Source organism: Ursus maritimus, unplaced genomic scaffold (assembly GCF_017311325.1).
Source record: "Ursus maritimus isolate PB19 unplaced genomic scaffold, ASM1731132v1 scaffold_14, whole genome shotgun sequence".
Classification (NCBI taxonomy): Eukaryota; Metazoa; Chordata; class Mammalia; order Carnivora; family Ursidae; genus Ursus; species Ursus maritimus.
In genome coordinates this window covers 56,347,008-56,360,334 of record NW_024423786.1, presented here as the reverse complement: position 1 = coordinate 56,360,334, position 13,327 = coordinate 56,347,008, and the positions used below count along the sequence as shown (strand labels likewise).

General features: G+C 54.2%; 1 protein-coding gene across 1 annotated transcript in view; it reads right to left on the bottom strand.

Moving 5' to 3' along the window:
• The window catches only part of AP3D1 (adaptor related protein complex 3 subunit delta 1), a 42,211-nt gene extending 30,867 nt beyond the window's left edge, over positions 1-11,344 (bottom strand). Inside the window, exon 1 of the mRNA XM_040629674.1 lies at positions 11,208-11,344. Coding sequence (XP_040485608.1) covers positions 11,208-11,303 — 96 coding nt within the window. The 5' untranslated portion in view covers positions 11,304-11,344. The remainder of the gene's footprint in view (positions 1-11,207) is intronic.
• Between the last annotated feature and the right edge of the window lie 1,983 nt (positions 11,345-13,327).

The window sequence follows — 13,327 nt, the reverse complement described above, 5'->3', positions numbered from 1 at the left end:
AAATGAAAAGAAAACCACACTCAGACAAGTCAAAGTCAAGCTACCAAAAAATGAAAACTAGTAGAGAATCTTTTTTTTTTTTTTAGTTTATTTACATAATCCCTACACCCAGTGTGGGGCTCGAACTCATGGCCCTTAGAGCAAGCGTCACATGCTCTTCCCACGCTGTCATCAGAAACCACCAAGGCCGCGCAAAAGCGGGAAAACTGCTGACCTGAAGTCTCTTCCCAAAGACAACATCCCCCAGGGAAGAGAGGCAGACGTGCGGAGGCCGGTGACATCCGTCCCTGCACTTCAGAGCATTCACCGGGGAGGACAGATGAGCCTCAAGGATGAGTGGCTGACTTTCAGGAAGGCCCTGCCTGAACACTAGTTTTTAGGTGGAAAAGAGGCACACGGCTCATGGCTCCTGCAGACAGGAAAGGGGGATCGTAAGGACAGAGAAGACTCTATCTGCTGCTCACTCGGGAGGACTTAAACATTACCTTACGCGGAGTTGCAAGAAGGTAAAGGAAGGAAAGCGGAACACAGGTGTGACGTTCCTCTTTCATCCACATACAACACCGCTAACAAGCAGAGTGTCTACTCCCCTTTTACAACAAGAAAACAAAACTGCTCAGGTCACGTGGACATGATCTAGATCCAGAAAACTGTAATAAAGACATAAATTAGAAAGACGGTAAAGTCTACGTTATAAATGACTACAAACCCTTGATATTTATTTGTTTTAAACAGACTCCGTGCCCAGCGTGGAGCCCGACACAGGGCTTGAACCCACGACCCTGAGGAGATCAAGACCTGGGCAGAGATCTAGAGTTGGATGCTTGACAGACCGAGAAACCCAGCAGCCAGGAAGCAAGGAAGCAAGGAAGGAGAAGGGGACGCCTGGCTGGCTCAATCGGTTAAACGTCTGCCTTCGGCTCAGGTCAGGAACCCAGGGTCCTGGGATCGAGTCCCGCATCAGGCTCCCTGCTCAGGGTGGAGTCTGCCTCTGCTGTCTCTGCTCCACCTGCTCGTGGGCTCTTGTGTGCACACACGCGGGCTCTCTCTCTCTGACAAATAAATAAAATCTTAAAAAAAAAAAAAAAGAAATGGAGGTAAAAGCATGATTCCGTTTCTCAAATACCTCAGCCTGTTCTGTGCAAATTCACACTTCAGCACAGAGCAAACCAAGAACCAAAACGCATGCTCTTTCTACATCATCTCTGTCACAGAATTTAACCTAGAACAAAGGACTCAAATTTCCCCTACACGAGAACTCCTCAGGTCTAATATGAAATAGCCATTTCGATCCTGGCCACTTTGCAGAGTTCCCTGGAGCACTTTTTTAAATCTAACAATCAAAAGTCAAACAAAAACCCACAACAGATTCCTAGCTAGCCCTCCCTGGACCAGTGGAGTCAGGATCTCCAGGGTGAGGCCCGGTGTGGGTTTTGCAAAGCCTTGCAGTTGGTTCGGAAGTGCAGGCAGCTCAAAGACCACGGGCTGGACCCTGGACTTGTTTTAAGAGCAATTTTAGTTTCACAGCAAAACAGAGTGGAAGATGGAGTTCCCCCAGACACCCTCTCCCCGTAAATGCACAGCCTCCCCCATTAGCAACATCCTCTCCAGAGTCCGATCTTTGCGACAGCTGACACACCGACACTGCAAAATTATTATCAATAGGCCGCAGGTGACACCGGGGCTCAGTCGGTGCCGCACGCCCTGTGGGTTTAGACGAACGTCACGGACCCTGATCCACCATCACAGTGTGGCACCGAGTCGTTCCCGGCCCTACTGACCCTCCGTGCTCAGCCCCATCAGCCTCCCCCACCCCGGCCACCACAGACCCTTTTACTGCCTCCGCCGTTCTTTTTTTTTTTTTTTTTTTAGATTTTATTTATTTGACAGAGAGACAGCCAGTGAGAGAGGGAACACAAGCAGGGGGAGTGGGAGAGGAAGAAGCAGGCTCCCAGCGGGGGAGCCCAATGTGGGGCTCGATCCCAGAACACTGGGATCACGCCCTGAGCCGAAGGCAGACGCTTAACGACTGATCACCCAGGCGCCCCACCGCCTCCGCCGTTCTGCCTTTTCCAGAACACCCTAGATTTGGAACCACAGGGTGTGTGGCCTTCTCAGGCCGGCCGCTCTCACTTAGGGATGTGCCGCTGAGTGTCCTCCGTGTCTCTGCCTGGCTCGGTGGCTCGTGTCCAGCGCTGGATGGACCAGCCCATCTGTCTGCTCACCTGCTAAAAGGCATCTCACTTGCTCCAACCCTTGACATTTTCCAGAGGTTCTCTGGACTGTCCCAAACAGGCCCACCCACAGTTGGCTGTGGGCCCCACTGGCTCACCAGCTCAGGGACTTGGAGCCCACACCACTCACTTCATGGGCATGAGCCCCAGCCGTCTTGTGACCTCTGGGCCCCTTCGGTGGTTGAGACTACCACAGCTAGCGTGCATGGAATGTCCTAGTGAGAAGCCTAACTATATCAGTGTTCCAAACCTTTCCAATTTCTCAGGTCAGAAGTTTTCAAGTCATCACAACTGGGACAGGGTGGGAACAATTTCACCCACCTTCCGAACGAAAACCACCTGGTTGCTGTCTACCATCACCAGCGTTTCAATACCTTTTAACCCAAAAACGTAGAGAAGTCAGTGAGGAAATAAAAAGAAGTTCAACTGACTACGTCCAAGTGTAAGCAACCACGGAGGCTGCTGTCCTCGTTTTCATTCGGCCGTGGCTGGGCTCCAAACCCCCTGCAGCCAAGACGAGCCTCAGCGACCTAGGAGAAGCACAAACCCGAGGGCCCCCACGCCGACACCCAGATCCACTATAGTTCCAGCACCTGGAGAGAGTGAGGCTGGAGCAGGACAGAAAGCAGACAGTCCCACCCCCGTCCTGCCCCCTCCCCACCTCAGAAACACCTCCTCCCTGCATCCAGCCTCCAGACCCTGTGCACAATCATGACTTTCCCATCACCCTCATGGCCCATGTCACCCACGGCCCAAAGGGTAGCGAGGCCCACCTCAGGGTGGGAACACCATTCAAAAGCCTTTGGTGCCGGGGCGCCTGGGTGGCTCAGTCCGTTAAGTGTTGACTCATGGTTTCCATGCAGGTCGTGATCTCAGGGTCGTGGGATGGAGCCCTGCGTCTGGCTCTGTACTCAGCGGGGAGTCTGCCTGAGATTCTCTCTCTCTCCCTCCCCCCGCTCAGGCATTCTCTCAAAATACATGAACAGGGGCGCCTGGGTGGCACAGCGGTTAAGCGTCTGCCTTCGGCTCAGGGCGTGATCCCAGTGTTATGGGATCGAGCCCCACATCAGGCTCCTCCGCTATGAGCCTGCTTCTTCCTCTCCCACTCCCCCTGCTTGTGTTCCCTCTCTCGCTGGCTGTCTCTCTGTCGAATGAATAAATAAAATCTTTAAAAAAAAAAAAACAACAAAATACATGAACAAAATCTTTTAAAAAATAATAAACAAAAGCCTTTGCTACAAATACATAAAAACAGAAGTAGAGGAGCGCCTGGGTGGCTCAGTCAGTTGGGTGTCCGTCTGCCTTCAGCTCTGGTCATGATCCGGGATCGAGCCCCCACGTCAGGGCTCTGCGGCTCCCTCTCTCCCTCTTCCTCTGCAGCTCCTCCTGCTTGTGCTCTCTCTCTCTCTCTCAAGTGGATAATTAAAATCTCAAACAAAACAAAACAACAAAAAACAGAAGTAGACTAAGGGAGCTGGGCACTAGGGGAGGTGGGGGTGGGAGGTGGAGTGTCCGGAAACAGGCATGGGTTTCTTTTGGGGGTGATGGAAATGTTCTAAGGTGGTATCGTGCTGAAGGCTGTACGCTTCTGTAAATACTAAAATTCACTGAACCTGGGGGTACCTGGCTGACTCAGTCGCAAGAGCACGTGACATTTTTTTTTTTTTTAAGATTTTATTTATTCGACAGAGATAGAGACAGCCAGCGAGAGAGGGAACACAAGCAGGGGGAGTGGGAGAGGAAGAAGCAGGCTCTTAGAGGGGGAGCCTGATGTGGGGCTCGATCCCATAACGCCAGGATCACGCCCTGAGCCAAAGGCAGACGCTTAACCGCCGTGCCACCCAGGCGCCCCAAGAGCACATGACTCTTGATTTCAAGGTCAGGAGTTCGAGCTCCGCGTTGGGCACAAAGATTACTTTAAATAAATGACATTTTTGTTTTTATTTCTTTTTAAGATTTTGAGAGAGTGCACGTGTGCGCACTCATGTGAGCAGGGGTCAGGGCAGAGGGAGAGACACTCTCAAGCAGACTCCACGCTGAGCAAGAAGCCCAATGCAGGGCTCCATCTCACGACCCCGCGATCATGACCTGAGCCAAAATCAAGAGTCAGATGCTTAACCCACTGAGCCATGCAGGAGCCCCATAAATGAAATTTTTTTTTAAAAGATTTTATTTATTTATTTGACAGAGATAGAGACAGCCAGCGAGAGAGGGAACACAAGCAGGGGGAGCGGGAGAGGAAGAAGCAGGCTCATAGTGGAGGAGCCTGACGTGGGACTCGATCCCCGTAACGCCGGGATCACGCCCTGAGCCGAAGGCAGACGCTTAACCGCTGTGCCACCCAGGCGCCCCCATAAATGAAATTTTTAAAAACTTCCGCTGAACTTCAAGCTTAAAGCAGATGAATGTTATGGTATGTAAATTACAGCTCAGTAACACTGTGTAGAGGAAAAACAACCTTGGATCATCCGGAACCCCCACGTTAGTCCACACGAGACCTAGACGGACCTGCTGCTTCTGGTTCTGCAGACGCTCACAGCGCTTTCGCTGTGCCTGCTCTTCTGTGTCCTACAGCAGCAGCCCCTCCTCCCTGCAACAGGCCCCACCGCCTGGAGACCCGGCAGAGCCGCTAGAGACCAGTCCAGGCTGATGGAGCTGCCCAGACAGTCAGGGGAAAAGGTCCAAGTCCTTCTGCTGAAAGAACATCTGTCTTGTGGACTCCAAGGACAGGCAGGAGATGACCCTACATACCAGGGTCCCACCATAGGGGACAATGGTGCCAGGACCCACCTGTGAGCCTGGGTGCTGCCCGCATAACAAGGACAGGATCACAAAACGTGGCCCAATTTGTGGCCCACGTAAGCAGCCTTGGGGAAGCCAAGACTAAGGAGGGATGGTGAGGCTGGGAGTGCCTGCCATCTCTGTACCCTCCACAGGCCCTGGGCAAAGCAGGGGGAGGGGTCCATGGATTGGGGGGGAGGGGGAGAGTAAGCCCATAGTCAAGCCTCAGACTTCGTAACCTTCAACCTCCCACCCCCACTTCCTAACCAGCAGATTTCTGGGGGGGGTGTCACCGTGCCCCCCAGGGAACATTTGTGGTTGTCATGACTGGGGGTGCTCCCGGCATTGAGTGAGCACCCAGGATGGCCCCCACAGTACTGAGGGAAAGGGCACCCGTCCTTCCTTCTTCTACTGCTCCCAGGTGCTCCCAAATGCAGTGCACACAAGAACCACACAAGGCTGGTTCCAATGCAGACACAGCCCCACCGCAAGCCTTGGTCCTCTCAGCCGCCCCACCCATGGCCTGGCTACATACCATGCCTTCGGCCTCGAGTGGGCCCCTTAAAAAGCCCTTACAGGGGGCGCCTGGGTGGCACAGCGGTTAAGCATCTGCCTTCGGCTCAGGGCATGATCCCGGCGTTCTGGGATTGAGCCCCACATCAGGCTCCTCCGCTATGAGCCTGCTTCTTCCTCTCCCACTCCCCCTGCTTGTGTTCCCTCTCTCGCTGGCTGTCTCTGTCTCTGTCAAATAAATAAATTAAAAAAATCTTTAAAAAAGAAAAAAAAGCCCTTACAAATCGGCAGCCAGACAAAGAGAAAAAGTGACCAAGCCCTAAGAGGCAATGTCACAAGGAATGCAACCAGACACACACTGAGCAAAGCACACCCAGCTGTGTTCTCGGTCAGGGAACTGAACACTGCCGTCTGTCCTGCCCAGGCCTCAGGTTCTGACCGTTCCAGATGCGCTCCGGGGTGCTCATTGCCTGTGCTGGGACGTGCGCCGGGAAAAGTGCTTGGCAGGCGGGCAGCGCCCACGAGGAAGGTGGACAGCAATCCCAGCCCGGAGAGTTGTTCATAGAAGGCCCCAGACTGGAAACTACCCAGAAGTCCAGAACAGTCGAACGGGTAAGTAAAGGACTGCAGACAGAGCGCCAGGTGCTGTCGGCCACAGCACCCACAAGCTACGGGGCTCCCCTACAGCGGCGAGCGCCAAAGGACGGAGCCGGGCCGAGAGAACTATGCTTTAGGCAGCAGTCCGCCAGACCGTGTAGGGACACAAATTTCAGTATTAAGTTATAAGCAAAGCAAGGAAATTACAATCAGAGAACTTAAGCTAATTATATTAATTAAACTACAGAACAGGGGCTCCTGGGTGGCTCAGCCGGTGAAGCGTCTGCCTTCGGCTCAGGTCTTGATCCCAGGGTCCTGGGATGGAGCCCCACATCAGGCTCCCTGCTCAGCGGGGAGCCTGCTTCTCCCTCTGCTGCTCCCCCTGCTTGTGCTCTCTCTCTTTTGCTCTGTCAAATAAATTCTTGAAAAATAAGTAAGTAGAATAAACTGCGTAACATGTAGCGCACCACAACTTCACAGCGAATAAGGGCTAGGAGGGAGCACATCCAGACAGCACTCTGCGCAGCTGTCTGGAACCGGTTCTCCTCGGCTCCCACGCCCGGGAGGGGCACCGGCAGGCTCAGGGCTCGGTCCCATGCGACTGCATCCACCTCTGACCCCGGCCCCCAGCCCAGGCTGGCTGTCACCTGTGCTCTGACCGACCGGCCATGAAACCTCTCAGGTTTGATTAATTTGCCAAAGCAGCTCACAGACCTCAGGAGAGCACCTGTTCGCCTTTAGCAGCTGAGTACAGAGTAAAGGGCATGACAGTACGATGAACAGCAAGATGAACAAGTACCCAAGGAGGTGTCCAGAACAGTCAAGTATAGAAGCTCCTGTCCTTGGGGAGCCTCTTCACCGCACCATCCTCCCGGAACACGATGCTTTCACCAACCAAGACCCTCTCCTAACCCCACGGTTTAGAGATGTGCATGACAGATGATTAATTCAATACCTAGCCCTCTCCCTCCCCAGAAGATGGGGGTGGGGCTGAAAGTTCCAAGCTTCTAACCATGGTCTCTCTGGTGACCTGCTCCCATCCAGGAGCCCACCAGGTCATCTCATTAGAACAAAAGACACTTCGATCACCCAGGAAATGCCAACAGATCTAGGAGCTCAGGGTCAGGAACTTAGGGAGGAGACCATACGTATCAAGGATGTTCCTAATACCTTTATCGCTTAGGAAATGACAAAGACTTTAGAAGCTCTGTGCCTAGAGTGAGCGACAAAGACCAAAATATGTATTTCTTTCTTTTTTTTTTTTAAGATTTTGTTTATTTATTTGACAGAGATAGAGACAGCCAGAGAGAGAGGGAACACAAGCAGGGGGAATAGGAGAGGAAGAAGCAGGCTTTTAGAGGAGGAGCCTGATGTGGGGCTCGATCCCAGAACGCCGGGATCACGCCCTGAGCCGAAGGCAGACGCTTAACCGCTGTGCCACCCAGGCGCCCCCAAAATATGTATTTCTTACATCACAATATCACAGGGTCCAACAACATGGTGACGATGAAGGAAACACAGGGTGCGTGGATGAAGGGAAAAGCATTAGGGAATCTGGATTTTTCTTATCAACGTGGATCAGCAGTTCTCCTGGGCAATGTCTGGGGACATCTGTGGTGGGCACAAGTGGGATGCTCCTGGCATCGAGTGGGTGGGGCCAGGGATGCTGCTCAGCTCCCACAGTGCCCAGGACAGACCCCACCCCCAAAATGACCCAGTCCTGAATGGCAGCTGTGCCAAGGGGGGAGACCTCGATTTAGGGTAATGACTCACGTTATTAAGGAAAAATAAAAAACTCAGTTCAAATTTAGTATCTGATCCTCCTCAGAAATTGTTAAACTAAAAGGAACCTCTTACAAACAGCCACAAAGCCCTGAGCGCCTGACCCAGGCCAGACATGACCTACGCTTCAGTAACTGTCCCTGGAGCAGACCCCAGTCCTGGACTCACCTCCGTGGCCTGATGACCCCAGCACCAACTTCCTGGGTTGAGCCCCAGGATACTGCCATGTTTGAGATCAGAAACAACGGAGTATCAGCAATCCCATACAGTTCAATCTTAATCCCAGATTACTCCTTATTTCAAAACACTACTCTACGCAAACTGAATGAGTGTTTGAAGTTCTGAAACAACAGTTACATGGGTTGGAAGTGTCTATATTAAAGCAAAAACAAGTCTACACCATTCAGAAACTAGCAGATCCACTCAGGGCCCGCACCCGACCAAGTGAAGCCACTTAAACGCTGGGAATAAACTACGAACACCCAGACCAGGGGGAGGCAAATGTTAACGATCCTGTGGGAGGTCTTCATATGCTGTATCCTGGGACACAGTCAGTAAGGACCACTGCGCTAACAGGATGCAGAACAGAATCTTTTCTAAGAAAACCCTATGCCCAACATGGGGCCTGAACTCACGACCCCGAGCTCAAGAGTCACAGGCTCTGCGGACTTAGCCGGCTGGGCGCCCCAGGACGCAGAACAGAATCTTAACAGGCACTGAGCACTGCCAGCATGCTCAGAATTGCCCACGATTTCTATGCACGGAACACTCAAAGCATACACTCCAAACTGATTTACAGGGAAGGAGCTTTTCCCTTTTCCTTTAACGAACACTGAGCAGGGGCGCCTGGGGGGCTCAGTCAGTTGTCTGCCTTCGGCTCAGGTCGTGACCCTGGATCAAGCCCTGCACTGGGCTCCACAGGGAGCCTGCCGCCCCCTCTCCCAACCATGCCCAAAGTTTAGGAACAAGGATATTTGCAAGTGGATTTCACCCTACCTGCCGACATCATTTGTGCTCTATCTTAAGGATACCTTAAGGATTAAAAATAAACTCAAGCACCCCAGAAATATATGAATTAGACCACTTTTTCAAACTTTCTGGACTCATTTTAAGAAATATGTTTCCACAGTAACCCAATACGCATGCATGCACACAGTTACCATAAGCTGAAATAAGTTTCAAAAAACAGCAGTTACTCTACGTGTGTGCGGGACTGAGACTTTCTAGTTTATTTTTTAACATAACCCATTAAATTGAATTCACAACCCACTAAGGGGTTGCAGGCTGAGATTTGGAAGAGCCAAGCAGACAACTTCGTGGGTGCTCTGGTGCTCACAGAAGCCCACATTACATCACCTGCCGTATCCTCAGATGGGCGCAGCAAGGTGGGGAGGTGGCCGTCATCCCCACTGTATAGGGGTGGCTCTCTCCACCTCATCCAAAGAGGCCCAAGAACCTGGACGCAGGTCTCCCAACATCACCCAACATGACTAAATTACTGTGAATCCCGCTGCGTTTCCGTGTGGCTTTCAAGGCCCCCTCGAGCCTCATTTGTAGGATGCCACGCAGAAGTTAAGCTAAAATCTATTCTAAGCAGTACACTTTGAGGCAACTATAGTGCTGCAGAAAACACATGTCTTTGCTGGGGGGCGGTGGGTAGAAGGGAAGAGCCTATCGGAGCCAGAGTGGGGAACTAGAAGAGTAGCAAGTCATCTGCTGTGTGCACAGGGGCACGTTCTGGGGCCAGAACGGGGCCTCAGTAACCAGCCTCCACATCACCAGGATCTTCTGGTGGGGAGACCATGGTGTCCCTGCGAATCGCCCACAGGTCAAGGGCAGGACCCACGCAGAACCCTGGCCTTGATGACTTCCAACAGCAGCCTCTTCCACCACCAACACCCCCGTGAAAAGGGCCCCAAGGGTGGAGATGGTGCCAGCGATTCTCAATGAATCAAGAATGGCTCGGGGAACGGCCCAGGAACAGTGGGCATCCCCCCAAGCGTCGAGGCGCCCTACCGGGAGTGGGCCATGGTCCCAGGGTGCTAAGAACCACGAACAGAGAGACAATCAGGTGGTCAGCCAGCACACAAAAGGAACCTGAGGGTATGAACGTGTTCCACATTTGCCTGGCCACCCTGGGTAAGTAAAATCCATCCCAACCGCTACTTCTCCAAGTCACAGACCCTGAGGTCCAGGACTGAAATAGACAACGTAACCCACACTGCTGACCAGAGCTTCTAACTCCAGGCAAAACTCAGGTGCAGAAAAGAAGGATGGAAATTACCTAAAATAACCCCATTACTTTTCGGGGGAGGTCACGCCCATTCTGAAAACGTGCAACAGCACGGCAGGAACTCAGGCCCAGCAGATGGACCTGGGCTGAGGGTGCCTCCCAGCAAATTCCCTGACTTCTCTGCACCTCCCAGCCGGTACTGCCGGGCTTCCGGCGCCATTGTGAGCAGGGCGGGAGAGTCTGGTGGTGGGACCCGCTTCTCAGGGCCACTCCCTCCCCCTAGGAAAGCGCAGTGCTCGCTCACGACCCCTCGTGTGAGTGTGGGCTCTAGGAAGCCAGCGTCCTGATGGCCACTAACTGTCCCCATTCCTCCCAAATCTAGGTCACAGGTTGGGGGGAGGGGCAGAGGGAAGGAAATGGTGCCCACGGTTACGATCTTACTTCTGGAAAACCTTCCCCCTCGCCCTGCCTTTAGGGTTTCTAGTTGAAAGCGGTTCCCCATTCCAGGACCCCTCGGCAGCTTCCGTATTTTCAGTCAGGGATCCCACTGTCTCCCTCCCTCCCTAGGAGGGGCGGCCCCACCTTCCCGGGGACTCGGGCCCAGGAGCCAAGGCCCGATTCCGGACCCGGCCCCAGACAGCGACCTGGACGCGCACTAGCGGGGGCGGCCCGCGGAGAGGAAGGTCCCCAACCAGGAGTCCAGAGCCCTGGAGAGGACCTAGGGCCCTTCCAAGTCTCTTCCGCGGACACCTGCGGGAAGGAGGGAGGCGGGCGTCCAACACCCAGCGGGTAAACTGAGACCACGGGGGGGCCACCCAGCTGGAGGGCCCCCAGGGGATCCGACACACACAGAAGGTAAGGAAAGTCTTGAGAACCGCGGCTCTGGTCCCGTCCGGGGCCGTCTTCGGCCCTCGGGGGTAAACTGAGGCTCGGGGAGAAAACGGGCGTGGGGCGGCCCGGGTGGCAAGCAGGCAGGGCTGGAGTCGGGATCAGGGCTTCGGGGACCAGCTGGAGGCCGGAGTCGGGGTCCGGGTCGGTCTTGGGGCCGCGCGGTGCGCCGGGCTCACCTCGTCCTCTTTGTGGTTGCGGATGCCGCGCACCAGGTCCTGCAGGTTCTTGTCGAACATGCGGTCGATGCTGCCCTTGACCATCTTGAGGGCCATCGCGGCGGTCGCCGCCGGGCTCGAGCCCCGGGAGGCCCGCGGCGGGGCACAGTGCGGGGGCCCGGGGGCCGCGCTTGCCGCCCGCGGAGCGCTGCGCTGCCGGCTGCCGCGGCGGGGCGGGCTCCCAGGCCAGGTCGGCGGCTGTCCGCGGGGCGGCGGCGGCTGCGACCCGCTCTGCAGGCCGCGCTCGCACTCCCGCTCCCCTCCGGCTCCGCGCCGCGCCGCTTGCAAATGGCGGACAAGATGGCGGTGGGTCAGCTGACGGCGGGTGCACCGGCTCGGCGGCCCGCCCCCGGAAGCCCCACCTCCCAAGAAAGCTCCGCCCCACCATCTCCGGGCCACCACGTTTCCCCGGCGACGCCGGCCGCCCAATGGAAACGCGGACAACGCCCCCGCAGTCCGCTCAGCCGCGCCCCCTCTGGCTCAGGGCTCTTCCCTCTCATTGGTCAGGGTCTGCAGAACACCACCCACTTCCTCATTTAGGGTTCTAACCACGCCCCCCAGGAGCTCCCTCCCTGCCCCGCCCCTCAACGAAATGACAGCTGTAGGTGGGGTCTTCTATGGGCGGGGCTCCCACGTGGAGCTTCTCAAGCAAGTTCCTGGGAAGGAATCCAGCTCCGCCTTTTCTGAATCGCAAAGCTGACGCGGCTTGAGAATTTCCAAAGCCGGCGCTGCGGGGAGCGGATGCAGTGTCCGCATCCTGCGCGTCTCACGGAACCCTGTGATCTGGGCAGGACAGGAATTGGCATGCCCACATGGAGAAACGGAGGCCCGGAGCTGAAACTGTGACGTGCGGAGCAGCGAGCGGCACACGTGGCGCTCTCCAGCTGCGCCGCTGCCGAGTGCAGACTCCGGCGGCAGACGGGGAGAGGAGAGCGGCGCAGGTCTGTCCGACCGAGGACCGCTGTCCACAAGGCAGTCACACGGAAAAGGCAGGACAAAACAAACCTCCGACAAACCACGAAGAGAAAAACAACCCGGTTAAAATGCGGCAAGAGACGAACAGGCACTTCACTAAAGAAAACACCCCGGTGGCCAGAAGGTGTACGAGGTCAGTGGTTAGCAGGGAAATGCCAATTGAAACATCTGCCTCTGTCCGCTATGAGAGTGGCTGAAATTAAAAAGTTGACAACACCAAGTGTCAAGTCAGGGGGAACAGCGGGGATTTCCCTGTCACTCTCCAGGTAGAAATACAAAACTACACGGCTACGTTGGAAATCTGTCTGGCTGTATGTTGTGGTGGTGTTTGTTTCTTTGTTTCTTAAAGTAAACTCTACCCGCAATGTGCGACACGAACTCATGAGCCCAAGATCAAAATCCGCATGCTCTACCGACTGAGCCGCTCACACACTCCTGGCTGCATGTTTATATTTATTTATTTATTTATTTAATTTTTAAAGTAGGCTCCACACCCAATGTGGGGCTTGAACTCATGACCTTGAGACCAAGCATAGCAGCCTCCACAGGCTGAGCCAGCCGGGTACCCTTGGTTGTATGGTTTAAAGGTAACATGTGTATACCTTAGGACCCAGAAATTTCATTACTGTTCCCAAGAAGAATACAAAAATGCATCCACCAAAGACTTGGATAAGAATATTCACAATAGCTGTATTTATATTAGTCCAAAATCCCAAACAACCCGAATGTCCATCAACGGAAAATGGAGGCACAACTTGTCGTTGTCGTACAATGGAATACCACGCAGCATGAAAATAACAGATTGCTAATACACAGAACAAAATGGATAAATTGCACAGTGTGGAACAAAATAAGCCAAACACAAAGGAGTGTGCATGACATGATTCTATCAATGTGAAGTTCAATTACAGGCAAAACTAATCAGGTCACCTGGGTGGCTCGGTCGGTGAAGTGTCTGCCTTGGGCTCAGGTCGTGATTCCAGGGTCCTGGGATCCAGCTCCACATCAGGTTCCTAGCTCAGCGGGGAGTCTGCTCCCTCTCCCTCTGCCCCTCCCCCTGCACTTGTGCGCTCTCTCGCTCGCTCTCTCGCTCACTCAGTCTCTCT